The 27,484-nt window shown below is 42.7% G+C and overlaps 1 protein-coding gene across 2 annotated transcripts; it reads left to right on the top strand.

Annotated features, from left to right (window-relative positions):
* The first annotated feature begins 166 nt into the window (after positions 1-166).
* On the top strand, positions 167-26,373 carry Mcee (methylmalonyl-CoA epimerase). Of its 2 annotated transcripts, XM_027408078.2 has the most exons (4): positions 316-462; positions 8,652-8,890; positions 10,876-11,213; positions 26,091-26,373. In XM_027408078.2, exons 2-4 carry the CDS (start codon positions 8,803-8,805, stop codon positions 26,241-26,243), a joined length of 579 nt encoding a protein of 192 aa, XP_027263879.1. In that variant the 5' UTR covers positions 316-462; positions 8,652-8,802; the 3' UTR covers positions 26,244-26,373. The 2 variants fall into 2 exon arrangements, with proteins under 2 accessions (XP_027263880.1, XP_027263879.1); XM_027408079.2 differs by lacking the exon at positions 8,652-8,890 and having other exon boundaries at positions 167-462.
* The last annotated feature ends 1,111 nt before the right edge of the window (positions 26,374-27,484 follow it).

The raw sequence follows: 27,484 nt of genomic DNA, 5'->3' as shown, positions 1-27,484 counted from the left end.
TCAATCGCCTCATCTCTTTCACCAAAAGTCTTGTTTTGTATTTCTAAGAGAAATACAAGTGATGTCGTGTGATTGCTTTCCTTTTCTGCTTTCGTATTTTAACGGAAGAGCAGCTCGCTCCACCACGGCCTCGCTTTTCCCACCCTCTGTAGACATCAGTCAAGCTCCCGACCTTGTGGCCCCGCCCCTGGCTTTACGCCCCGCCCCTTGCCCTTCCATTTTCCCTGCTCTCTTCAGCGGCGGGTCAATCCCCAGACAGGGTGTTCCCGCCCCTGGACTCGCGCCCCGCCCCGATCCTGTTTTCCACGCCCACTTCAGCTTTAAACACGCCCCCAGGCTTCAGGCCCCGACCCCTGGCGGCTTCCCTAGTCCAGTCTGCCCTGCTAGGTCGCTGTGCCAGCGTGATGTTTCACGAGATGAAGTGCTTAGTGAAGGCCGCCGCGTTCGCTGCGGGCGCTACAGGTGAATAGCGAGCACCGTCAGGGGCGTCGGGGCGCGGGGCACGCTGGACGGGAGGCCACGGGTGGCCAAGGCCTGGGTCTGAAACGCTTGGCTTCTGGAGCTGCTTGCCTTAGCGCTGGAGTTCCTTATTGATCCTCTCTCCCTGCTGTTGTGTTGCCCTTGGCAAACATGGACCAGTCAGGTAACCTGCCCGGGAGCACAGGCAAGGCAGGGACAGCAGTTAATCAGGAGAAACCAGCAAAGTGGCGAGCCCTGAAAAGTCTCTCAGAGTCCAAGCATGTTTTATGCACTTAGCTATCCCATATATTTTTCATTTGACATAAAGAGGAAAGAAACATTAGGATTTGTAAGTTCTTTGAGTTCTTTTGACCTCCATCTCTTTTATTGATAAGCAGAATCATGGTAACAGATGGCCAAGTTTTCTGCCTGTCTCACTCTCTTTCTCCTCTTCCATTTTCTTTTCTTCCTTCCTGGTGGCAGTTACACCTAAGCCTGAGATCTTCTATAATTGGGAAGAAAATATAAGGCAGTGTCATCCCAGAGTTACTCCATTACATTTGCGACAAAGTCTTTAGCTGGCATGCTCAAAAGGTACTCAAGGGAATGAACTTTTGTTAATATTATACTTCCTTCCTGAAAAGTTGTCTCCTCATCTTTTGAAACCTACATACCAGTCATCTTTCAAAGTTGATTTTTTTTTTCCAGCCTTTCTGGCCAATCACAAAATTCTTTGTCTGTCCTATCAAGTTCCCAAGGCAAAGTGATGAGCTGAAGGCAAAAGAAAAAAACAACAAAAAAGTACACCTTAATAGATTTTGCTGCTTTATAATCAGTTTAGTACAGTGAGATACACATACATACGTGTGTGTGTGTGTGTGTGTGTGTGTGTGTGTGTGTGTGTAAGAGAAAGAGTGTTGTATCAAAAGACAGCAGAGCACAATAGGTTTTTGTTTTGTTTGGAGTTTTGTATTTTCTAGACAGGGTCTCTCTGTGTAGCTCTGGCTGTCCTAGAACTTTCTCTGTAGATCAGGGTGGCCTGGAACCATAAAGATCTGCCTGCCTCTGCCTCCCGAGTGCTGGGGTTAAAGGTGTGTGCAACCACCGCCCAATTTGACCAAGCACAATAGTTAAAATGATTTTCCGATTAACATCTAATGCTGAAGTTTTGCTAATATTTCCTGTTGGTCTGTTTTCTATATGCCTGGTCAAATGTCAGTCACCATCTTAGATTGTCATAAGTTGTTTTCTGCAAATATCTACTAAGGCAAAATCACATATTCTCTCATAGCAAACTCTCTTAGAAAGCAGGCATGGCTTGTCAGACATATACTAATGACATTAAAAATTGAGGATCTGGGCTGAGACAGTAGCTCAGTTCCTAGAGTGCTTTGTTAACATGCACAAAGCCTGGATTCAGTCTACATTGCTACATAAACCCGGACAGTGGCACATACCTGTAATCTAGGCACTTGGGAAATAGACATAGGCGAACCAGAATTCTCAGCTGCTGTGGTAGTTTGAATGTAATTGGCCCCCATAATCTCATAGGGAGTAGCACTATTGGGAGGTGTAGCTTGTTGGAGTGGGTATGACCTTGTTGGAGGAAGTTGTGTTACTGTGGGGGTGGGCTTTGAGGTTTCCTATGCTCGGGATACTGTTCAGTGAGTCAGTCAACTTTCTTTGCCTGCAAGATGTAGAACTCTCGCTGGGCATTGGTGGCACATGCCTTTAATCCCAGCACTTGGGAGACAGAGGCAGGCGGATCTCTGTGAGTTCGAGGCCAGCCTGGTCTCCAGAGCAAGTGCCAGGACAGGCTCCAAAGCTACACAGAGAAACCCTGTCTCGAAAAACCAAAAAAAAAAAAAAAAAAAAAAAAGATGTAGACCTCTCAGCTATTTCTCCAGTACCTTGTCGTGCTGATAATGGGATAATGGACCCAATGCTGAAACTTTAAGTGAGCCCTCTCAATTAAATGTTTCCTTATAAGAGTTGCCATGCCCGGCATTAGTGGTGCACATACTTAATCCCAGTGCTCAAGAGTCAGAGGCAGACAGATCTCTGTGAGTTTGAGGCCAGCCTGGTCTACAGAATGAGTTCCAGGACAGCCTCCAAAGCAATACAGAGAAACCCTGTCTCAGGGGGAAAAAAAAAAAGAGTTGCCATGGTCATGGTGTCTTTTCACAGCAATAGAAACCGACAGCTTGAGACCCAGTTTGAGACCAACCTAAGATACATGTGAAGGGGACTCCTGCACAGCGGGGGCTCACTCCTAGACCCCAGATTCAGCACAAACCACACCCAAACACCTGTTTTCACAGAGACCCTTTGTTAAACAAGGAAGAAAAGTTAAAGTACTGCTTTCTGACTCAGGCAGAAAAGCAGTAGCAGATGACCTTGCTACTAGATGACTTGCTAAGTGTCATTTTTAAGAGGAAGAAAAGAGGAGGTCTGTGTTAGAATGGGCTAGGGTGCAGTAGTAAAGGAAATAGAGAACCAGGGAGAAGGGGAAGGGGACAAGGGATGTTTGTCCTGGAGGGACAAAGGACTGCCACTGGATAGAGAGGAGACACATGTGGCTCACAGGCAAAAGGCAGTTTATAAAGGTGAAGGGGGAAACCCCAGGTTAGGATGAGGTGTTTTTATTTTAATTGGACATGTTAATTAGGTGAGCCAAAGGGGGCTTCTCATTGCTGGACCTTGGTAGTCAGCCTCAGGAGGACGAAGTGGCCAAATAAGAGATTAGAACTTGGTGGCAAGCCTTAGGAATGTGACCTAACCTACCTACCTACCTACCCTCCCTCCTTCCTTCCTTCTTTCCTGCAGATTTTTTATTTGAATTAGAAACAAGATTATTTTACATGACAATCCCAATTCCCTCTCTCTCCCCTCCTCCCCTACCATCTCCCCCAACTAAAACCCTACCTATCACATATCCTTTTTGTTCCCCCTGGATGGTGAGACCTTCCATAGGGGGTCATCAGAGTCTATCGTGTCCTTTGGGATAGGGCCTAGGCCCACCCCCGTGTGTCTTGGCTCAGGGAGTATTCCTCTTTTTTTTTTTTTTCAAGGCAGAGAGAATGGGATGAAGGAAGGACAAGGCCTGCCAGAGCCACATAATTGAATAGGCTAGTGTCCCTTCAACTCTATCTCAAAAATGAAATAATAAATCTTTTGTGTGTGTGTGAGAAGCAAAGGGTTGTGAAAGACTCCGGGTATAGTTCCATGGAGTGTACTTGTCTAGCATATGCAAGGCCATGGGTTTGATGCCCATCCATGGAACAAAAAGGAAAGGGAAGGAGTTGTGGAGGAATGAGTTAAACATAGTAGTTTCCCAACATCAACTCTGATGTCTGACAAACCTAGGCTCAAGGCTCTGTGTTGTTCTGTTTTTTCTCTTTGGCTCTTTGTCTTTTTTGCTCTTTTGGCTTTTTGGGGGGCCCACCATCCAGCTCCCAAATAAATCACACATGAGGCTTATTCTTGGTTATAAATGCCCCAGCCTTATCTTGGCTTATTTCTTGCCAGCTTTTCTTAAATTATCTCAACTACCTTTTGCCTCTGGGTTTTTTCCTTTTCTTACTTCTATATGTCTTACTTTCACTCTTACTCTGTGGCTGGCTGGGTGGCTGGGTGGCTGGGTGGCTGCGTGATTGGGTGGCTGGGTGGCTGCGTGATTGGGTGGCTGGGTGGCTGGGTGGCTGCGTGGCTGCGTGATTTGGTGGTGGTGGCTGGGTGGCTGGGTGGCTGGCCCCTGACATCCTCCTCCTTGTTCTCTCTTTCTCCCTCATTCCTTTTCCTCCTCATTTCTCCTATTTATTCTCTCAGCCTGCCAGCCCCACCTATCCTTTCTTCTGCTTCTCTGTTGGCCCACTGTTCAGCTCTTTATTAGGCCATCAAGTGTTTTAGATAAGCAAAGAATCACAGCTTCACAGAGTTAAGCAAATGCAGCATAAACAAATGCAACACATCTTGAAATAATATTCTACAACAGCTCTGCTTTGCCACTTAAGTGATGTTGAGGAAAAGAACCTAATCTCTATAGGCCTAATTCCATACGTCTGAAAATGGAGGCCATAATATCCATCCTATGGGGTCATGGTAAAGATTAAATAACATAAGGTATTCAGTGTACCTGAATCCTCACCTCTATTTTATGGCCATGTAGACTAAAAGGCAGTCAGGCTGCCATACTGTGCCCCCTCATATTTCAGCATTTGTGCTTTCACAATGTAGTTTGGAAGGACTGCACATTTGGTAAGATTTCATAATAGCATTGATTAATAAATAAAGCAATGCAATAAAACCATATGTCTGTACTTGGGAAAGGGCAGAACCTAATTTACCCATCCAAGTCTGCCCTCCACTGAAGATGAATCCTAGCAGTTGGCAAGACATGGAGAGCTCCTGGAAACTGGGGCATATAGCATCCGTTGTGGGGAGCTGCTTTATAGCTTACCCAAAGGCAGACTTATTGTTTAGTTTCCATTTCTATTGGTATATGAAAAGTCCCCAAGTGATAAATGTGAGTCACAGCAGCTTTGTTTTATTGTGTGGGTTATAAGCAACAGACTAACTCAGAAAGACTGTACTGTTGATTCCTTTACCAAAAAGCAAATATAGTGGTGTGTGTCTAATACTTTCTAGCAGCAAAACTCCATCAAAATGTTAGTAGTCAGAAAATACCTGAATACTTTCAACCATTTCTAAAACGTACCTCTTGATAAATCTTCCCGAATGAGAAGTGAGTTAGAGGCTGGTGGATCATGTCTGTAATCTTAATATTTAGGAATTAGAGGCAAGAGGCTGCATGACATACCACTGAAGTGTGTGTGTGTGTGTGTGTGTGTGTGTGTGTGTGTGTGTGTGTGTGTGTGTGTGTGTCTCGCTACCCAGGGTGACACCCTTGAAGAAAACTGATTCTCCCTCTCTTACCAGCGTCAGTGGCCAGTAGCTCATCAGCTAGAGGTGGGACTTCATGCTCACTATTTTTTCCATGTTGGGATTCTGTCTGGATTGAATTTTTGCACGTCTTTTGCATGTTGTCATAACTGCTCTGACTTCATATATGAGGCTGCACTGCTGTGTTCCTTGTAATCATCCACAGCTTCTAGTTCTTAAACTCTGTCTGTCCCCTCTTCCACAGTAATCCTTAAGTTTTAGAGGAGGAAATTCGATATACATATATACATACATACATACATACATACATACATACATACATGTATGTTTCATTTAGGACTGAGATCTATTTTCTGTACTTTGACCAGTGTCAAGTCTCTGTGTTAATTACCATCTACTTAAATTGAAGCTTCCCTCATCAGCGTTGGGAGATACACTAATCTATGGATATAATAAGTCATTAAGTCAGTTTAAGCCGGGCGGTAGAGGCCCACACCTTTAATCCCAGTACTTGGGAGGCAGAGGCAGAAGGATCTCTGAGTTCGAGGCCAGCCTGGTCTACAGAGCGAGTGCCAGGATATGCTCCAAAGCTACACAGAGAAACCCTGTCTCGAAAAAACAAACAAACAAACAAGCAAACAATAAGTCAGTTTAATACTAGGCCCATTTAGCAGAGTGATAGTAGAAAGTTCTCCCTTAGGGACTATGACCCGTCTAGTCTCAGTTTTATGCATTGATAGTGGTGCTTGTGAAGTGGGCCGTTAAATCCCATCAGAAAGTTGTCGGTTATTCTCATGACGTTTGTGCCACTGTTGCACCAGTGGGCATGTCTTGTCAGCCTGGTGATTGTAGCTGTCGTGGATCACAGTAAGGTAAGGCTGGTGATTACTTTACTCCTCCAGCAGTGTGCATAGCCCCTATAGCAGTGAAAGATAAGACAGCCATGATGAAGCTTCCAGTGAGTACCAGCTTTGTTTCTTTTATGTTCTGTTACTTAAATATGTGGTGTCATCAGCAATAAGAGTTCTGGAGGGTAACCAAGAGCATTGGCAATAGCTTGTAGTTTGGGGACTCTATGATATCTGTTAGCCTAATTACTTCAAAAGAGGTAGCCCATTTTTGGCAGTGGGCACTGGGCTTCTTATTTGTTATCCTGTGTGTCAAATAGAGGCATTGTTGCCCCATTATAGGGTGACTCCATTTAAATGAGGGGTGTGTGTGTGTGTGTGTGTGTGTGTGTGTGTGTGTGTGTGTGCGCGCGCGCGCTTCTACAGGAGTACGTTTCCATATGGTCTTTAGTGTTAATTATCCCTTCCCATATTCCCTCCTATCCCCACTCAATTTAACCCTTCCGTTCCATTATTCCCCTTTATACTACCATGTTCTATCTCCTGTTTTTTGCACTCCTGTTTTTAACCCTTTTGTTTTATTAGTGTCCTACTGGTTTATTAATAGATAATTATGCATTGTAGTTTATTCAAGCAAAGTAATGCTTCCTTAATGGAGTAATGACAAATTAAACATCCTGGAGGTCAGAGGACTGAAACCGTTATACATTCTGAGCTGGAGCAGAGAAACCTACAACTAGAGTTGTGACTTTCTGAGGGTCAGAATAAACACATCTTTACAAAGTTACCTTGGGGCTGGGGAGATAGCCCAGCCAGTAAAGTGCCTGTAAGCATGAGGGCCTGAGGGCTGACCCCCAGCACACATGTAAAAAAGTTAGGCATGGTTTGACCCCTTTGCTCATCACTCCTCTCTCTCTACAACTGGATTCCAGGAGTTCAGCTCAGTGCTTAGCTGTGAATCTCTGCTTCTGCTTCCATCAGCTACTGGATAAAGGCTCTATGGTGGCATTTAAGGTAGTCATCAATCTTATTATAGGGGAAGGGCATTTAAGGTAGCCTCACCACTGTTGCTTAGATGGTTAGTTGGTGTCATCTTTGTGGATTCCTGGGAATTTCCTTAGTGCCAGATTTCTCCTGAAGTCTATAACAGCTCCCTCTATTGAGGTATCTCTTTCCTTGCTCTCCTTCTCTATTCTTCCCCCAACTCGACCTTCCTGATCTCTCATGTTCTTCTCCCCACTCCCCTTCTCCCCTCCTCTCTTTCCATCTCCCTCCCCCCCTCCCCTAGGCTTCTAATTTACTCAAAAGATCTTGTCCCTTTCCCCTTCTGGGTGGGTGTCCATTTATGTCTCTCTTGGGGTCCTCCAGTCAAGACCATATTGGGGAAACACACAGAAACAGCTGACCTGAACAAGTGGGAGCTCACGGACTCCAGACTGCAAGCTGGGGAACCTGCATAAGACCAAACCAAGCCCCCTGAATGTGGATGTCAGTTGGTGGGGGGCTTGAGCAGTCTATGGGGCCACTGGCAGTGGAACCAGAATTTATCTCTAGTGCATGAACTGACTTTTTGGAGCCCATTCCCTATGGAGGGATAATCTCTCAGCCTACATACATGGGGGAGGGTCTGGGTCCTGCCCCAAATGATGTGAAAGACTTTAATGATTCCCCCATGGGAGGCCTCACCCTCCCTGAGGAGGGGATGGGGTGGCATGGGGGGGTCAGTAGAGGGAGTGGGAAGATGGGAGGGAGAGGGAACTGGGATTGGTATGTAAAATAAGATTGTTTTAAATTTAAATTAAAAAAACTTAGAAAAAAACAAAAGCCCCCCAAATAATGTTGAATATGAGTCGTCCTTGTTTCTAGCTTCTTTAACGGGAAGTACTAGAGGCATTTGTGAGACCTCAAGATTGGCCGGAGCCCATATATGGCAGAGTCCTGGCAACAACCAAAATGGACCATCTTATGGCCCTCAGGGGGATACTTGGGGTCCTTAAGGTCAGGGTACAGGCAGAGTTGGAATGAGGGCATCACTTTGTTGGTATAAATGTGGGCTTCAGGCAGGATGCTGGTAGGGCCTCCTGGCGGTGTATTCTCCTTACTCTGGGATGTACTGACATTGACTCCACCATGAAGTGACCACTGGCATTGAACTTGAGGTGACTGTTGGTGTTGGGCTTGAGGTGACAGCTGATGATGGACTAGAGGTGACAGCTGGTGTTGGACCTAAATTGACTGCTGTCTTTTTTTTTTTTTTTTTTTTTTTTTTTTGAGACTGGATCTTCCTATATAGTCTGGTTGGCCTGATACTATGTACACCAAAGATGACCTAGAATTCATGGCCATCCTGCTACCTTCTAATCCCACAGGCTGGGATACATCCTTTTAGAACTTATTTATTTTATTATTGAATTGAAACTAGGCTTCCTATGTGTATCCTAGGATGCCCTCCTCTTCAGTTTAAGAGCCTCCTAGAACCCTGGGATGAGTAGGATCATCTAACTTGACTTCGAACCAGAGACTTCAGCCACTCTAGCCTGTGCCTCCCTGCCAGCTGTATGTAATTCTGCCCCAGCTGCACCTACCTCGTCTTATGGTCGAAGGAGTTCCCACAGAATTTAGAGCATTCCATGTACAAAGATATAAGGCTGTCTTCTTTGGTGTTAAATTGAGACTTTCTGGTATGTATATGTGATGGTTTGATCAGGAATGGCCTCCATTGGCTCATATTTGACTGTTTGGTTATTAGAGAGGCACAACTAGGAGGTGTGACCTTTTCAGAATAGGTGTGGGCTTGTTGGACAAACTGTGTTACAAGAGTTGCCATAGGGGGAGAGCCTAGGCCCTGCCCCAAATGACTTGACAGATTTTGATGGGAAGGAGAAGGAAATTAGATCGTTTCTAATTTAAATAAAATGTATAAAATAGTTTTATTTAAATAAAATGTATAAAATTGTTTCCAAAAAAAACTTAGGCATGATTGCACATATTGGTCCTAGTTGTGGCTCTGGGGAAGGAGCACAGGCAGATCTCTAGAGCTCACTGATCAGCCGGTCTAGCCAATCAGTGAGCAAGACCTGACTCAAAAGCAAACATACAAGGGTAGGGTGAAGGATACCTGATTTCATTCTCTGACCTTTGTGAACTTGTACACACACACACACACACACACTTGGCTTGATGTGGTAATCCATAAGATATACGAATATCAAAATATCACATTATAAATGTTCAGCATTTATACTTTATTTATAATTATAAATTACAAAATATAAATTATAAGCTATAATTCTAAACATACATTTATAAATTATAAATCTTAATTTATGATTTATACTTGTCATTCATACCTCAATAAAACCTGGGGGATCACATTATTTTTAAACTCTTTATTCCAAATTGTTTGGTCTACAAAATTTTATCCACAGACTCTTATTGGCATGTGATAATTTGAATGTAATTGGTCCTCATAATGTCATAGGGAGTGGCACTATTAGGAGGTGTGACTTTGATAGAGTAGGTATAGCCTCATTGGAGGAAGTGTGTCACTGTGGGGGCAGGCTTTGTGGTTTCCTATGCTCAGGATACTGCCCAGTGTGTCTGTGCATTTTCTGTTGCCTACAAGACTTAATACTATCAGCTACAGCTCCAATACTATATCTCCCTGCATGCCACCATGCTCCCCACCATGATGATAATAGACTGAACCTCTGAAACAGTAGTCAAGCCAGTAAGCAGCACTCCTGCATGGCCTCTGCATCAGTTCCTGCCTTCAGGATCCTGCTGTGTTTGAGTTCCTATCCTGACTTCCTTCAGTGATGGATAGCAATGCTGAAGTATAAGCCAAATAAACCCTTTCTTCCACAACTTGCTTTTTGGTCATGGTGTTTTGTCTCAGTAATAGAAACCCTAACTAAGATGTTGCAGAATCATACCTTTTCCTTCTTTATAAAGTTCATGTAACTATTGAAAATATACAGTCTTTTATTCACCATGTTGTACACCTATCATCTTTATCATGTTGCAAAATGTTTTCATAACCCAAAAGGAAACAATTCCCTGTCTCTGTTACATTTCTATTGCTATGAAGACACCACGGTCAAGGCAACTTGTAGAAGGAAGAAGGGGTTTATAGTTTCAGAGAGTGAGTCCATGACCCTCATGGGGGAAGCATGACTGCAGGCAGGCAGGCATGTCACTGGAGCAGCAGCTGAGAACTTACACCTTTATCAGAAAATGGGGTGTAGAGAAACAGACACCAGGAATGGTGTGGACTTCTGTCATCCCCAGTGACATAGCTCCAACAAGATCACATCTCTTAATCCTTCCCACACAATTCCACCAAGTGGGGAGCAAACATTCAATTATATGAGCCTATGGGAGCCACTCTCATTCAAACCACCCCAATCCCTATTCTCCCTTCTCTCCAGCCTTACTCTCTCTGCTGTGAGCTGTTCCGATGCTTGAGATAAGGGGGACAGACTGTGTATGACTTTTATGTTCAGCTCTTATCATTTAGCATGATGTGTGCAGAGGTTCTTCTGTGTTATAGCATCAATAAAGTTGGATGATAGCCCATTGTTTTCCTGCGGGAATATTGTTGCTGTGAATGTCAGTATATGCATTTTACAGAGATATTAATGGCCATTCGATTTTTTTTTTCAAGGGCTTTTCTCCAGAGTCCAAACTCCAGTTGTCTCAGGGAAAAATTTTTCCACATCACAGTCCCTGCAGCACGTGTCAGGTCCTGTGTGGAACCTGGGCCGGCTCAATCATGTGGCCATAGCAGTGCCAGATTTGGAAAAGGCCTCGGCATTTTATAGGGATGTTCTAGGGGCCCAGGTAAGTAAGGCAGTCCCACTTCCAGAACATGGAGTATCTGTTGTTTTCGTCAACCTGGGAAACACCAAGATGGAACTGCTTCACCCACTGGGAAGTGACAGTCCAATCGCAGGCTTCCTGCAGAAGAACAAGGCTGGAGGAATGCATCATGTTTGCATCGAGGTATTTTATTATCTTAATATCTGCTGTTTGAAATCTCTCTCACAAATGCTTTGTACTGATTAAGGCTGCCTGTGACCAGACTCCTTTATTAAGGTTTTTAAAAAATAATTGATTTAACTTTATTTTATGTGCATTGGTAAGAAAGTGTCAGATCCCCTGAATCTGTAGATACAGATAGTTGTAAGCTGCCATGTGGGTGCTAGAAATTGAACACAGATCTTCTGGAAGAGCAGCCAGTACTCTTAACTGCTGAGCCATCTCTCCAGCCCCAGTCTTTTATTAAGTTTTAAAAGGAATGGTACTATCATTCTTCTTTAAAGGTGAATGTGTGTGTGTGTGTGTGTGTGTGTGTGTGTGTGTGTGTGTGTGTGGTGTGCATGAGTGTGTACCAGTGCACATTCATTCACTCCTTTTCATATATTTTGAGGACAACTAGATCTAATAGACTTAAAATAGGCCACCAAAGTGGGTGTACTGATTAAATGTGGACTGTTTGTAATAGGAATGTGCTTTCCACTATCACTATGAGGCAATTAGGCACATGAAGAAAGTTTATGAAGTAAGAATTTCATTAACATGCTAAGGTTTTAGTTGCAATGCCAGGGGTTGAACTGAGGGCCTCATGCAAGCTAAACATGTGCCAGATGCTGAGCAACACCCCAGCCAAAGTATTCCCATAATTCTGATCTGTCCTTTAAAAATTGAATAACTTTCCAGGCAGTAGTGGCTCATGCCTTTATTCCCAGCACTTAGGAGGCAGAGGCAGGCGGATCTCTGTGAGTTTGAGGCCAGCCTGGTCTACAGATTGAGTTCCAGGACAGCCAGAGATACACAGAGGAACCTTGTCTTGAAAAACCAAAACAAACAAACAAATAAATAAATAATTGAACAACTTGTTCCTTATTACAAAACCAATTATTTTCAATTACTGAAGTTTTAAAAAATTATACCCCCCCCCACCATACCACACCATGCATGTGGAGGTCAGAGGGCGACTTTCAAGAGCGGGTTTTGTTTTCACTCTGTGTTCTGGGGATCATAAGGATTGGTGGCAAACACATTTACTCACTGAGCCATCTTTCTGGGCCCCAGTTTTTAATATCTCCTAAACTGCATTTTGCTAACAGTGTCCAAGAAAGAATGAAGAAATGTTTGACAAGAGCATTCTCAATAGAGAATGTTTATCTGTAGATGACCATGTTGAGATAACTGACTTTGAGGCTACCAGCAATGCCAATTAGGCTTCAATTTAAATTAACTTGATAGGACAATTGATCAGCAAGACATAATGAAAAAATTAATGGCACAGTCCTAATCCAGAAGAGAGCTAGGTTGAATGAAGTCAAGGATATATTCATACGTGAGAACCTACTTCCTGCTAAGTACCTAGAATTAAGCAAAAATACATGGACTGTGTTCCCAGTGAGGTGGGGATATTTAAACAGTCAAGTGGGCTCTACTAGGATGATAGAATTAAGATGTGTGTCTTATCAGTAATACAATGAGGTAGAAGTTGATTGCTTGGCTCAAGGAGCTGGAAGGTATCATGGGGCATTGGCTATAATGACTGTGAAGGAATTCCCCCAGAGAATAGGGAGAGAGAGCCACTACAGCGGAGGGAGGCGGATGTGGAAAGGCCGTCATTATAGCTAACAAACAAATGCATACCCTTTGGCATAAGTGAAATACTTGAGGCACATTGTTTTCTTTAACTCTCATAGCTGCTCTATTAGGATTATACTATGACCCATATGACAGGAGAAAAAAAAAACTGAGACTTTATTAATTTGCCCACAATAACACTAGGTATACATGGCAGGGCTCAGGTTCAAACCAGATTTCTTCTGTTTCCAAGGTATACACTCTTAGCCAGTTGCCTTCATTGTATGATCAAACCTTAAAATGAGAGGTTGGGGAAGCTATCCAGCATTAGGCCAGGGAACTACACACAGCCTTCTTTTTGTCCTTTCTTTCATCCTTGGAGGTTGCTTTGGCTGCAGGTTTTATCAGTGGACAGAGGGTTTGTGTAAGCCCCCGGTATGAAAAGAGCTGGACCATCTGCCTTTGAGTCTACTCTCCTTTCTCCTCCACTGTGTGGTCTAGGTTCCACATCAAGAGAGCTCATGCCATCAAAGGAGGCCAGCTGTGAGTCAGAAGTCCAGTAAAGTAAAGAAGAGTGCCAGTCCAGGAAAGTAACAGCAAACTCAAAAGTAGAGATCAAAAGAGGGAAATAGAAATGTTATGAGTATAAAATGAAGGCAGGTGACATGTGACAGTGTGGAAAGTGCTCAGTCTACTTCAGTCTGATACGCATCTGTTGCCCCGAAGCCGCCACACACAAAAGTGGCTTAATTACATGGATTTCCCTTTCCTGTCCTGAACTGTCACATGTGGTTTATGGGGCTGCCTCAGTCACTGCTGTTCAACAGCCAACAGGACAGGAAATCAGAGAGCACCTAAAGAAAAGTGCTTATGAGGTGACTTGGGAATTTTATCTGTCACCTCTCTTCTCTCTCTCTCTCTCTCTCTGAGTTTTTATATGTGTGTGTGCCCACAAAACTAGGGAGGACTGTGGGGCCTCTTCTGATGGTAATAGGCAGGTTTGAAGAAGGCCTTTTTTGAGAGCAAGTCCCTAGATCCTGCCTTTTTAAAAATGCTTGTGAGTGTTTTGCCTGTGAGTAAATATGTACCTGGTATCTAAAGAGGATAGAATAGGGCATATTAGGCACTGGATCCCTTAGAACTTCAGTTACAGGTGATTGTGAGCTGCTAGGTGGCTGCCAGGAACTGAACTTCTGGAAGAGCAGGCATGCTCTTAAGTACTTAGTCATCTTTCTAGCTCTTAGATGCTGACTCTTAACAGGAAGAGCCATGCTTTCCAAGTGCTGTAATCATGAATGTGTTCTGAGAAAAAGACCAATGTGAAATTTTTTAAGCTATAAAATGATTTGAGTTTCTAATTATCTGTAATGGGGAAGTTGGGATCAGCAGCATTCACATATGCAAGAAGCAACAATGTTTCTAGCCTTTGGGAACAGAATACTCCAGGTTGTTGAAACTGACAAGGTAGAAGGGTCCTAAGCACCACATCACACACACACACACACACACACACACACACACACACACACACACACACACACACACACACACAGACACACACACACACACAGACACAGACACACACACACATACTCACACAGACACACACACACATACTCACACAGACACACACACACACTCACACAGACACACACACACACACAGATACACACAGATACACACACACAGACACACACACACACACACAAACACACACACACACACAGATACACACACACAGACATACACACAGACACACACACACACTCACACAAACACACACACACAGATACACACAGATACACACACACAGACACACACACACAGACACACAGACACATGTAGGGGAAGCTGTAGCCACGCCTACTTAGGGGCTGGCTACAGGTGTGTCTGACCACGCTTGTGAGGGCGTGGTCAGAGTGACGTAGTATGACTGTGTTTGCTCTTTTGGTTTTACTTTGTTTTTTGTTGTATAGGCTGTTGTCACGCCGGCTGGCTAGGTCGCTCTGTAAGTAAGGCTTTTCCCTATTAAATACCTTTATATTTCTACCTGACTCCGTATTGGTAATTTCCCACCATATCTGGTTGTCAGAAGTGGGATGTTGGAGCCAAACAGAAATGTAGTGGGATTAGGATTGTCTAATGAGACCTGAAACTATACATTAAAATGATGTAAAAACTAAATACTGGTGGAACCCTATCAAAATACTAGCAGCAACTGGGAAAGCTCACTAATGGTTAAGAAGATCTAGCAAATAAAGACAAACTTTATATACTGTAAGCATAACCAATCAGCTTTAAACAAGGCCTTTTAGAATGGAAGTATACTCCAGCTGTTGTTTTAAATGAAGCAGATTTGATGCTGGAATGCACAGTCCTCCTTGGGTGTAAAACTCCAAAATGAACTATAAATGCATCTTGGTTTTGAAAGCAAAATATCCAAGTCACTTGGAAGTTGGCAGTACTCAGTATGCAAGCACCTTTTAGCAAGGTTGCTCAAAGGGCCAAGCAATGAGGTGAAAGGACTGTCCTGGCTCTGTCCAGACACCTGTTCTGATTCAAGCATAACAACAAGAGTAATAACACCTAAGGTCCCTTGCTTAAAACATAACGAAGAAATACTGGCAATTATCTACTAACACCAGATGCATGAGCTGCTCTCATTTTTTTGTCTTTGTCTTAAATTCATAGAGTAAGAAGAAAAGAACTGGGGAAAGGACTGGATGAAAATGTTTAAAATGGAATGATCAGGGTTTGGCTCTTATAGTATTTTTTTTTCAAGGGCTATGCTGGCTGCCAAGCAGTTAAAATAAAGCTAGCTGCGCATAGTTCAGACACAGTTTACTTGCATTAAGTGAAGAGCAAGTGGCATGAGGTATAAACAGAACTATGTGCACATGACTAGTCTCCAAGTTACTATTTAGGCTAAACATGACTTACACTTCTCACCTGTCACTTGACCAGTGGTGTAAGAGCGAGCAGGTACCAACAGTGTATCTTGGCACAAAATGATAAAGTGATTTTGGCTTAGTCATGTACTAGGTACCACAGTAGCCATGGTACCAGTGCAGTAACTGTTTAGCCGACATTTTATATACAGACTATAGGTATGGCACATTTGGATTTTACTGCCAGCCACAGCATGTGCTCTGAGTTCCAATACCAAACTGGGAAAGTAACGTGAACACTCAGAACTGAAATTTTCCAATTAACCTAGTTGGTACTAGGGAAATGGAATGCCACATCCATTGATAGTTTCTAGAATGGTAATTTTAAGAAAAAGGTATCTGACTACAGACACACAGACACATATACACACACACACAAAGGGTTTTCTCAGCTTTCTCCAGCAGTTTGGTTGTATACATCATTAAGATATCTATGTCTGTATCTATGTCTATATCTATCTTTTTGTTGCATGACTTTTCTGGGGAGACATGTAAGAAATGTCTCTCTGAACTCAAGGACACACAACCCAAAGAGTAACCAACTCATCCAACTCCATTTTGATGAGTAGCATGGGTTTAACTTACCAGGTGGTATATAGATACCTAATTGCAAAGTTGCCAGCACCCTGCCTACCAATCCCTTATTTTACATGTCTCTCATTCTACAGCAGAATTGATACCATACACATAGAGCACGACCTAGTATTAAAGCAGCAGAAGTGGCAAAGGCTTAGTAGATAGCAGGGCTTGAGCAAACTCAGACCCAGCAAAGCTATGTTTGTGTTCATTCTGTCCTTGGCAGGCAGGCAGAAAGGATAAATATGAGGAGAAAGCTGGGAGGAAAGGAGAAGAGAAGGAATGAGAGAGAAGGAGGATGACTTCAGGGGCCAACCACCCAGCTGTACAGCCAGACACAGAGAAAGAAGGAGAGAAAAGGTATACAGGAATAGAGAAAGATAAAAGCCCCGAGGCCAAAGATAGGATAATTTAAGAAAAGCTGGTAAGAAACAAGCCGAGCTAAGGCAGGCGTTCATAACTAAGAATAAGCCTCCATGTGTGATTTATCTGGGAGCTGGGCCCCACAAAACGCCAAAAGAGTAAAAGAAAACATCACACAACATTTTGGCGTACCAACATGGGCCTATATTTCCATTCAGAGCCCAAGAAAGCTGGGGCGGGGGAGGAGAAGCATATGGCCCCTTTAAGAGTTTCTGCCTACTGGTGAGCTCTTGAGCAACCAGTACATTAAGAACAAAAAATGAAGTAAAAATGCCTACCACAGTGAAAGCATCAGCATTCTAGTGCTCTAGGAAGGCTGAATGCAGTTCCTGGTGAGACGAACCTCCAACTGGCAGGCGGGCAGAGCCAGGCAAGAGAGCTGCTCTGAGGATCCAGGTCGTAGCTTAACAGTCTAAAGTTTGCTCATGCACTAAAAAAAAAAAAAAAAGATATGCAGCAATAGATGGAAAAAACTTCTCAATAGGTTCCAGTGTGTTTTACAATGTGCGTAGGCTCAAGAAAGAAAGAAAATGGGTATAGGCAGTTAGAGAACAAAATAAATAGTTTAAAAAAATGAAGTCTTTAAAGAGAAAGTAAAGTAATATAAAAGAAAAAGTCATTGTAAAGATGGGAAATACACAAGGAATCTGGATCCTGTGTGCTATTGGGTTGGCTTTGAATTTTTTGAATGCTGATAAGCAGACAACAGCTGCTAAGAACATCACACAACAGTAAGTGTTCGTAGTTTTCGTAGGTCTTTTGCCATTTCTTTCATAATATCATCCTTGTTTTGTCATCATAAGTACACCCAATGGAGAAATGGATTTCTTCTAGTATCCTGTGTTCTTTCTCACTGGGACCCCATTCGTAACCTCTGATTTCATAGTTTCTGCTGTGAACACATTTTCTGGCTCTAGAAGTATGAGAAATCAGCATCTGTTGATTGTAACCTGCCCGGTTTCTGGTACTGTGTGACACAATATGAGCAGATGAGACACAACCCTATACAGTGAGTGGAAGCCACACATGTTAAGAGGTCCACACAGGATTGGTATGTGGAGTACAATAACCTCTGCAGTGTGAGGGAGAGACAGACTCGTGTGTGTGTGTGTGTGTGTGTGTGTGTGTGTGTGTGTGTGTGCTGGGGGGGTAGAGGTTGCCTGCGTGGGGGCATCAGGGTTAGTGACATGTAGAGTAGATCATTGCAGGAGGATACGATGGTTAACATAGGAAGTCAGACACCGGGTGTTATGGGATGTGTGTCCTCATGGGAATTGGTGTGGGTTCATAGTCATGGGGGTAAATTCATTGGGCAAGTATGGGAAAGAAACAAGATGAGGAAGTTCTTCACACTAGGACTCTTGGGTGCATAATTTGGAGGCCTAAACAAGATGAGGAGTCTGGCCAGGTGTTGGTGGCACACACCTTTCATCCCAGCACTCGGGAGGCAGAGGCAGGCAGATCTCTGGGAGTTCAAGGCCAGTCTGGTCTACAGAGTGAGTGCCAGGATAGGCTCCAAAGCTACACAGAGAAACCCTGTCTGGAAAAACAAAAACAAAAACAAAAAGATGAAGAGCCTATGGTTTAGGGAGAGAGGCCCCCATGCAGGGGAGGCGTGTCATAGCATGATGAGTGTGAGCTGAGGTGGTGTGAGGAGTGCAGCCACAAGGGGTGGATGAGGAGGCAGCCCCGGCATGGTGGATCAGTGCAGTGTAGAGACTTTGCTGGGGTGGGGAGGCAGCAGAGACTCGATGTCTCAAGGGATTTAACCAGAGGGGTGAGTGTATCAACATTAATGGGAACTGGGAAGAATGTAAGTTTTGATTTAAAGATGTTGTTACTCTTGCAGGCTGTCAAGAAAAAGTATATAAGAAAAATAATTATTTTTAATGTAAGATATGTAAATGGTAAAAACATGCAGCACTAGTTACAGTTTTGGTGTTGGAATGGTCACATAACAGAAGAGTTGTTTTCCTGTTCATGTTTTTTATGTTCTGGTCCTTCCTCCTTCTTCGAGTCCTATATAACTTATGAAAGTTATGTGATTTTAAAGCAAAAGGTTAGTGAAATAGGTTAGTTCCTTCATCCTGAGCAATGCTCTCCAATCAAGAAGAGAGAAATTCTGCTTTGAAAAGTAATTTCAGGGACCTAGAAAGATAGCTCAGTAAGCTTGCCACACAAGTGTAGCAAGTGAGAGTAATTGAAGAAGACATTGACTTCTCACCGGCAAACAGCCACACAAATAATAATTTCAGTGTAGTCCAGTGGTGTCTCACTTCTGTTATCCCATACATCCTATAGGCGAAGGCAGGAACATCACTAAAGCCTACATGCTCAAGGATAGTTTGGGCCACATAGTGAAAGGACCTTTAAAAACTCGATTTTCTTTTTTGCTTCTAATAACCCTCCTTAGGAAATCTTTTTGCTAGTGGTACTTGTCCCACTGTCTCCTAGATGTGGGGATTTCATGGGATGGCAACATTTACAGAGAACAAGGCAAAGCAAAACAGGTGGACAGTTTGATGAGATTTCACTACATACTAACATTGTTTTATAGGTGTATTTTATTACAGAGAAATATGAAAGCACAGTATGCCATCATCCCCCTTGTCTTATTTAGAGTTCCTGTTGCTGTGAAGAGACACCATGAGCACAGCAACTCCTATAAAGAAAACATTTAATTGTGGTGGCTCACTTACAGCTTCAGAAGTTTAGTCCATTATCATCGTGGTGGGGAACATGCTGGCATGCAGACAGACACTGTGCTGGAGAAGGAGCTGAGAGTTCTACATCCTGATCCACAGGTGAACTGTGTGTCACACTGAGCATAGTTTGAGCAGAGGAGACCTCAAAGCCCACCCCCACAGTGACACACTTCCTCCAACAAGACCACGCTTCCTAATAGTCCCACTCCCTATGGGGACCATTTTCTTTCAAACCACCACAACCCTCATATCCCCAGGGACCTAACTCCATCCCATGAGGTCCCACTGCCTAAAGGTTCCACCACCTCCTAATAGTGCTATGTTCTGGAGATTAGGTCTCTGGGGGATGCTCAAGCAAAACTGTAGCACCTGTCATTAAAATCAGACTTTAAAAGTGTTTCACTGTCAACTAGTGAACATGTCAGTGGAGCCCAGCATTTGGGAAATGCCGGACACAGGTGCTACCAGACTTTGTAGCAAATAGGGAAACCTAGAGGAAGGACCGAGCTGACGATTTAACAAGCTGCTCAGTTTTCTCTCAGAGATCAGGCCTCAACTTCAGTTTCCTGAGACTCAACAAGCAGTTTCTGAGGAAAACCCACGAATAAAGGGCAGTCAATCTCCAACACCCCCAACAGCAAAGAGGAGGCCTGGCACATGCAGTACTAGGCCAGGCCAGGCCTGAGCCAGCCTGCACAACAGCTTGAGAACAAGTCCCAGGCCTGCTCAAAAATGGAAAACTGGGCAGGGACTTTAATCCCAGCACTCAGGAGGCAGAGGCAGGCAGATCTCTGTGAGTTTGAGACCAGCCTGGTCTACAAGAGCAAGTTCCAGGACAGCCTTCAAAGCCACAGAGAAACCCTGTTTCAAAAAAAGACCAAAAAAGGAAAACTGTATCCCTGTCCAGCCTCTGACTAGCCCCAGCTAATTAGAATGCACTAATATGGTTACCACTTGCTTAAGCCAATCATATCTAAAATGACCTAACTTTCTTAGACACTCCCCCTCAGTAAGGCATAAAAGAAGCCCCCACTTCCTTCTCCCATGGTCCCCATCTTGCCTTTGTGTAGGATGCTGGGCCCCAGCATGCTGGAATTAAGAAAAAAAAAAGATTCTTTGCTTTTACATAGGACTTGGTCTCTTGGTTGTGTTTGGGGGGTCCTGACTCTGGGCACATCACTAGGGAACAAATGTCACCTGATACCTAGGAATACACAGGAAGCCCCTGAAGAGAGACAATTTTTATAGATTATTATGGGGTGCCTGTGGAGGCCAGAATGGGACACTGGGTCTCATGGATCTGGAGTTACAGGTGGTGGTGAGCCACCCATTGTGGGTGCTGGGAACTGAAGTCTGGGAACAGAGTTGGGTGTTGTAGAAAAGCAGCAGCAAATGCTCTTAACTGCAGAGCAATCAGTCCTGCTCTACTCAGAGTAATGTGATGTTTATACAGTTCACTTAGATTTAGCCTTTAGGGTAGGATTGAAACATAAATATTTAATCTAGACTTTTCAGTTAGCTGTAATAGATTTAAATCAGTTTGAGGATTGAATTCATTCATTATTGCTATCAATTAACAACATTACATTTTTATGTAAAATGAAGTCTCTCTGTTAAATCAATCAAATTCTCATGAGCTATTAAAATGGCACATTGTTACTTGTTTGTAGCAGTTTGCTTGTTTGTTCAACTGAGAATTATGTACTTGCAGGATACAAGGTAAAAAACTTGCCTTGCAGCAAAGAAAATTTCATTGTCACTTTAATTTTTTTTAGATTTATTTATTTTATATGTGTAAGTGTTCACCAGTATGTGTGTACATGTACCACTTTCTTGCCTGGTGCCACAGAGGTTGGAAGAGGGCATTGGGTCCCCTGGAACTAGAGTCACAGAGGGTAGTGAACCACTATTGTGGGTGCTGGGAACCAAAACCAGGTCCTGTTAGAACGTGTGCTCTTAACCACTGAGCCATCTCTCCAGCCCCACACTGTCATCTTTAAAAGGGGCCACTGAGTACTTGAGATGATAAAAATTTAACTGAATCTTTGGAATTCTAATTATGTCAATGTAAGCATTTTAAGTCTTGGGTAACTGTCACTATTAGCTCACATTAAAAAGGGACAATCAGCTTCAGCTACAAACTCACACTAACACACTCAGTGACTGGCAAGAAGTTAAAGAGGGATCCAGTAGCCCAGATTTACACTAATGTCATTCAGTACCCCAGAGAACTATCAGCAGCACAACTGCAAGTATGCAAGATAGTGAAGGCATTTTTAAAGATGGGTGTTACTGACCATGTTGTTTTTATTACTGCGGGGGGGGGGGCAAAATTTATTTCCCAAAGCAAGTTGTTGGGGTTTTTGTTTGTTTGTTTTTGCATTTCTTAATAGCTATTACATGTATTTTCAATTCAGAAAATAGACAGCTTGATTCTTCTTGTAATCATCAAACAAAGCAGTCAGAATATTATTTTGTGTGTTTCTGTGTAGTTTTTCAAGACAGGGTTTCTCTGTGTAGCTTTGGAGCCTGTCCTGGAACTCACTCTGTAGACCAGGCCTGCCTCAAACTCACAGAGATCCGCCTGCCTGGTCTACAAGAGCTAGTTTCAGGACAGCCTCCAAAGCCACAGAGAAACCCTGTCTCGAACCCCCCTCCCAAAAAAAAAATAAAAGAAAATAACCCAAACCCTTAAGAGTGAGAGTCCCAAATGAGGCCAGGTTAAGGGATGATAAATAAAGAAGGCAAAGTCAAAAACTGGGATGGGGAAATTTTACACAGCTTCTTATATACTATTTACAGGAGGGGAGTGGCCAGGTCATCAGAGAGCTAAATCAGGAGGTGTAGACAAAGAGAACACATGATAACTCCACACAGCATTAGGACTAATAACCACAGCCCAAGGGGAAGAGAAAGATCCTCAGAAACTGTAACCTTGGCTCCCCTGAGATCTGGACCTTGCCAAGTCAGCCCCTGGATGAGGACACCAAACTACTGCTCTCTTTGTCCTTTCATTGGGACCTCTAGAAAGCCTTGGGTCGGTCTGGTTCTCAATAAGAGAACAAGCCAGGAAGAGCAAGCCAGTAAGCAGTATTCCTGCCCTGACTTCCATCAGTGAATAGTGTGATCTAAGGGCTGTACGATGAAATAAACCCTTTCCTCCCAAAGTTGATTTTGGTCATGATGGTTTATCTCAACAAAATAAAGCTAAGGCATTTAGTTTAGGATTACTTCTTAAATTATAAACAATTAAATAATACACTAACATATGAAATGTGACATCTAAACTGTAGATATGTATGCTTGGGTAGAATGGTCTATAAGTTTTTGCCATAGTTTGAGGTTATCAAAAGGCATCATACTTATAAATAATATATACTTATAAAATTTCAAAATGACAAGTAGAAAAATTATGAACCCCTTGTTATGCCCAGTTCTCGGGACCCAAAAAGAACCACTGCCAAGGAGACGACTCACCAAATGCAAAAACAAAGGTTTATTATCAAGCTAAAACAAAGATTCCACCCACTTGGGTGCAAGTGGAATACAGCTTACAGCTAAGGGTTTTGTTGTTGTTGTTGTTTTGTTTTTTAAGGGAAAGTCCACAAGACTGAAAGTATCGAGATTACAAAGCCTCTGTGGATACATAGGATAAAACAATAACTGTATGTTTAAGCAGGATACAATTGAGCAGGATATTGTAGGGAATATAAGTTTGTTAATTATCTCCTGGGCCAGGGATTTTTACAACCATGAGTTGATGGCTATCTGGTCTTCTATAGGACCCAGAAATGTTGACACTCCTGGAGTGTGTTATCTGTTCTTAGGCCTCTAGTCACATACCCAGTCCTTTGTTTAGCCTTATCTGTTGCCTTTGGGAGCTCAGAGGAGCTTGAAATTTTTCTTTTTCCTATATGGGCTTTGAAGTCTAAGTTTTTAGACTTTTATTGATGTTTCCTATTTCATCCCTAAACTTCAATCACCCAGTTAACAGTTTCCATGATCTTGACACATCTTTTTTCTTTGTTAAATCATCTTAAAGTAATTTCTAATGTGTCATTTTGCCCTTACCTATCAAATAGGTACTCACTAGGTAATATTATGCCAATCATCATTAAAGGCAGCTCTCTGAAATGAGGATCTATACATAGATACTTACAAAACAGAGTTAAAGGTGTTATTTTATAGTTGGCTTTCTCTAACCAGTATTTAACAAGATCCAGTCATTACAAATGTGACTGACTTCTTCAGATTATTTGCATTAAAGAACATCTTATTATTAGTGTGATACATTTGTCACAGTTACTGAACCAAGGTTGAGCCACTGTTAGTAACTAATGTATAGATTTTTTTCAGATTTCTATACTTTTCATCCGGTGTCCTTCTGTTGTTGTGCCAGAATTTCATGCCAGATTCAGCTGTCATGTCTCCTTGGATTCCCCTGACCCATGACAGTTTCTCATGCTTTCCTTATGTTGGTGATCTTGACACATTGGAACCTTTCTGGTTCCTTTTAAACTGTCTGTCGTTGAGGGAGATGTTTTTCTCCTGGTTGAACTGAGATTCTTGATTTGGAAAGGTAGCTGCCATTCTTATTGTCACGTGTCAATAAATGTAACACAGTAAACAAGACACTGTTAATGTCATTATTGGCATTAACTTTGCTCATCTACCTAAGAAGTCAGTTCATTTTACCACTATAAAGTAACCATTCCTTTTTTCTATCCATACTCTCTCTTTGGAAGGTAGCCTCACTTAATAAATGGAAAGTTGCATCAGCCTGCACTTATGTCTACAGCTTCAGCTTTTAGTAGCTATTTGGATCTATGTGGGTTGACATACCATAGAATTAAAAAAAATACTTTCTATTATCTGGGGTGGGAGAGGTGGCTCAGCAGTGCTCAGCAGTTAAGAGCACTTATTGCTCTTCTGGGGGACTCCAGTTCTATTCCCAGAACCCGCATGGCAGCTCATGACTATAAATTCAGTTCTAGGGGATCCAACTCTCTTCTGTCCTCTACAGGCACTGGGCCCACACATGGTGCACAGACATACATGTAGACAAAACATACCTGTACAAATAACTCTACAAAAATTTCTAAGCTTTCTTATTTCCTCTGGCTGAAAACTCATATTCTCCACTAGATTCAAATACTCTTCCAAGAAGCCCTGATCCAATAACTAGAGAACAGAATCAGAAACCAAGGTCTGGGTTTCTGAATTGCTTGTTACTTTTGGAGTGTCGTTGGTTCTAAGCCCTTTGACTAATAAATGTGTCTGTAGTTCTGTATGTAACCCTGAAGAACACATGGGTTGTCATTCAAAATCCCATACACTCTTACCAGGCCCTACAGCCTAAGCCATTATTATTACATGGAGCTCCCAGTGTCCCCATCACTTGTCTGACCCCTTTTCTTCAGTACTGCAAATAAACAAGACCCATTGAAGAGAATCAGCCAAGAATTGAAATCACAAGTTTGTGGTGTTAAGATGGAAGTAACATTTTGCTAGCAGCTTTGTAGTGGTTTTCATTTCTAGTTTTAATCTCAAAGGTCATAACCAGGTAGGATTGGGGGTGGGGGAGCCAGGGGAGCTTGGGATCAGGGAAACATATTTGCTGAATACCTACTAAGTGCAAACTGCTAAAAACTTAAGGGCCACTTTATTTTAGTTATTCACACAGTAGATGGTTGTGCTGGTAGATTTCCTCCACTGCAAGAAATAGCAGAGACGATGCACTTGTAAAGACGATAGGTGTATTCTGGCTTGGAGCTCCTAGTCCATGACTTATTGTCTTCATTACTTGTTAGAAGGCAGCACATGGTGGCAAGATGCAAAAGACACCAGGAGAGGACCAGCTGTGGCTCCACTGCCTCCTTCAAAGGCATAGCTCTAATGCTCTGAGACTTCCCTCTAAGCCCTACATACTAAAGGCTTACCATCTCCCAACAGCACCATCTGGGGAGCACATGTTTACTAAAGAACCCTTGGGGAACTTAAGATCCACATATAACAAACTTCCCCCCCCCATTATGGTTGGAAAATGCAATTCCCTCAGAAAAAGTTTATTCAATGTTAAAAGAAATGTCTAAAGTATTTGCTGGGCATTGGTGGCTCACACCTTTAATCCTAGCACTCGGGAGGCAGAGGCAGGTGGATCTCTGTGAGTTCGAGGCCAGCCTGGTCTCCAGAGCGAGCGCCACAATAGGCTCCAAAGCTACACAGAGAAACCCTGTCTCGAAAAACCAAAATAAATAAATAAATAAATAAGCATAATATACTGTGTAGGTTGCAAAAGGAAACAGCCACTAATGAAAGGTGTTTGGTGTTGCAGTTTTTATCTCTTTTCTTCCTGAAAAATTTAGGCTTATTTTGTGTGGTGCCTTTGTTTTTTTTTTTTGTTTGTTTGTTTGTTTGTTTGTTTTGTGCTGAGGGTGAAACTCAGGACTGCATACACTCTAGGCAAGTGCTCCAGGAGTGAGCTACCCTACCCCAGCCTATGTGATGCTTTAGGAATAGTCCTGGCTGAAGGCAGAGGAAACAGATGGCATGAGCTCAAGACATACAGTAGCATTTGGTATTCTATCATCTCAGGTGTACCCATATTTTTCTCCTTTTTCCAGGTGGACAATATAAATGCAGCTGTGATGGATTTGAAGAAAAAGAAGATTCGAAGTCTGAGTGATGAAGCCAAAATTGGAGCACATGGGAAACCCGTGATTTTCCTCCATCCCAAAGACTGTGGCGGGGTTCTTATAGAACTGGAGCAAGCATAATTTATAATTGTGAGACACTTAATTGACCTGAACAAGCCTTATCAACACTATCAGATGTATTGTGCTACTGCTTCTACTACTTAAAACTTCAGATTAATTACAGAGAGATTAAAATATATGGACATGTATATATATGCATATTTGTCATTTAAAATTGGAGGAAATCTTAATTAGCAAATATTTGGCATTGTTAAAAAGATATTCCTAGACACTGCACCCAACTTTTCCACTCAGACAGTTTTCCCACATCCTTCTCCAGGGTCTGTCCCAGTGAATCTCCCTCCTTCTCCCCAGTTATACCTTCTCCCCAGCCTACTAGATCCAGCCCAGGGCCTACATCAAGTGCTCCAGCTTAATCGTGCCTCCCCGGCCTGCTCTGCGAGTGATATCCAGGCTTCTTCTAGGACCCTTCTACCTAGCTAACAACTCAAAGGTCCTTTCACACTATATCCAACGTTTGTAACCAGCCAGATATACCTCCACACCCTGGCTTGGATCAGAAGGCACATCCTGTACATTAAACCAGTCCCCTTGGTCCACCTGATTTCCAGCCTCTAGGGTGAACCACTCCCAACACCATCTCTTCTTCTCTAACCTGCTCTGTCCATAGAGAATTTCCTAGATGAACTATAAGACACAATTTAAAAGAACAATCATAAGCCTCATCAAGGAATTTAAGGAGTTTAAAGAAGACACAAAATTAAAGAGAAAGAACTTGGGGAAATAAAAACCCAAGTGATGCTCAAGAAAACACAAATACAAGGCTGATGGAAATGGCAAAGACAATTCAGGACTTGAGAATAGAATCCAACGAGGAAATAGAATCATTGAAGAGGACTCAAGTTGAAATGAAGATGGAAGTGAAAAACCCAATAACTTAACTGAAAAGTTCAAAGGAAAGTCATACAAATTGAATGAATCAAGTAGAAGAAAGATTTTCAGGACTCAAAAGTAAAGTAGAGGATCTAGACCAAATAAACAAGGAATATGAGTACTTTATAAACAAACAAACAAGAAAGGAGCATACAGAAGACATGAGACCAAGAAGAGCCAAACCTTTGAATTGCAGGCATAGACAAGAGAAAATAATTCTAAGTCATAGACCAGATCTTCAATAAGATTTTGGAAGAAAAAGTCCCCAAACTAAGGAAAGAAACACCATAGAGGTAAAAAAAAATACATACAGAGCATCAAATAAATCCACAAGACGAGGAGGTCCTCACAATATAGCATAGTTAAAA

This window comes from Cricetulus griseus, chromosome 3 (genome assembly GCF_003668045.3).
Source record: "Cricetulus griseus strain 17A/GY chromosome 3, alternate assembly CriGri-PICRH-1.0, whole genome shotgun sequence".
Lineage (NCBI taxonomy): Eukaryota > Metazoa > Chordata > Mammalia > Rodentia > Cricetidae > Cricetulus > Cricetulus griseus.
Note: the sequence above shows the minus strand (reverse complement) of the source record. Positions and strands in the feature narration are given on the sequence as shown.

Excerpts from the sequence above, each read along its gene's own strand:
- Mcee (XM_027408078.2), top strand. The coding sequence starts at position 8,803 with ATGGTCGAAGGAGTTCCCACAGAATTTAGAGCATTCCATGTACAAAGA. Across the intron at positions 8,891-10,875 it reads TGTTAAATTGAGACTTTCTG|GGCTTTTCTCCAGAGTCCAA; the intron begins GTATGTATATGT and ends TTTTTTTTCAAG. Across the intron at positions 11,214-26,090 it reads TGCATCATGTTTGCATCGAG|GTGGACAATATAAATGCAGC; the intron begins GTATTTTATTAT and ends TCCTTTTTCCAG.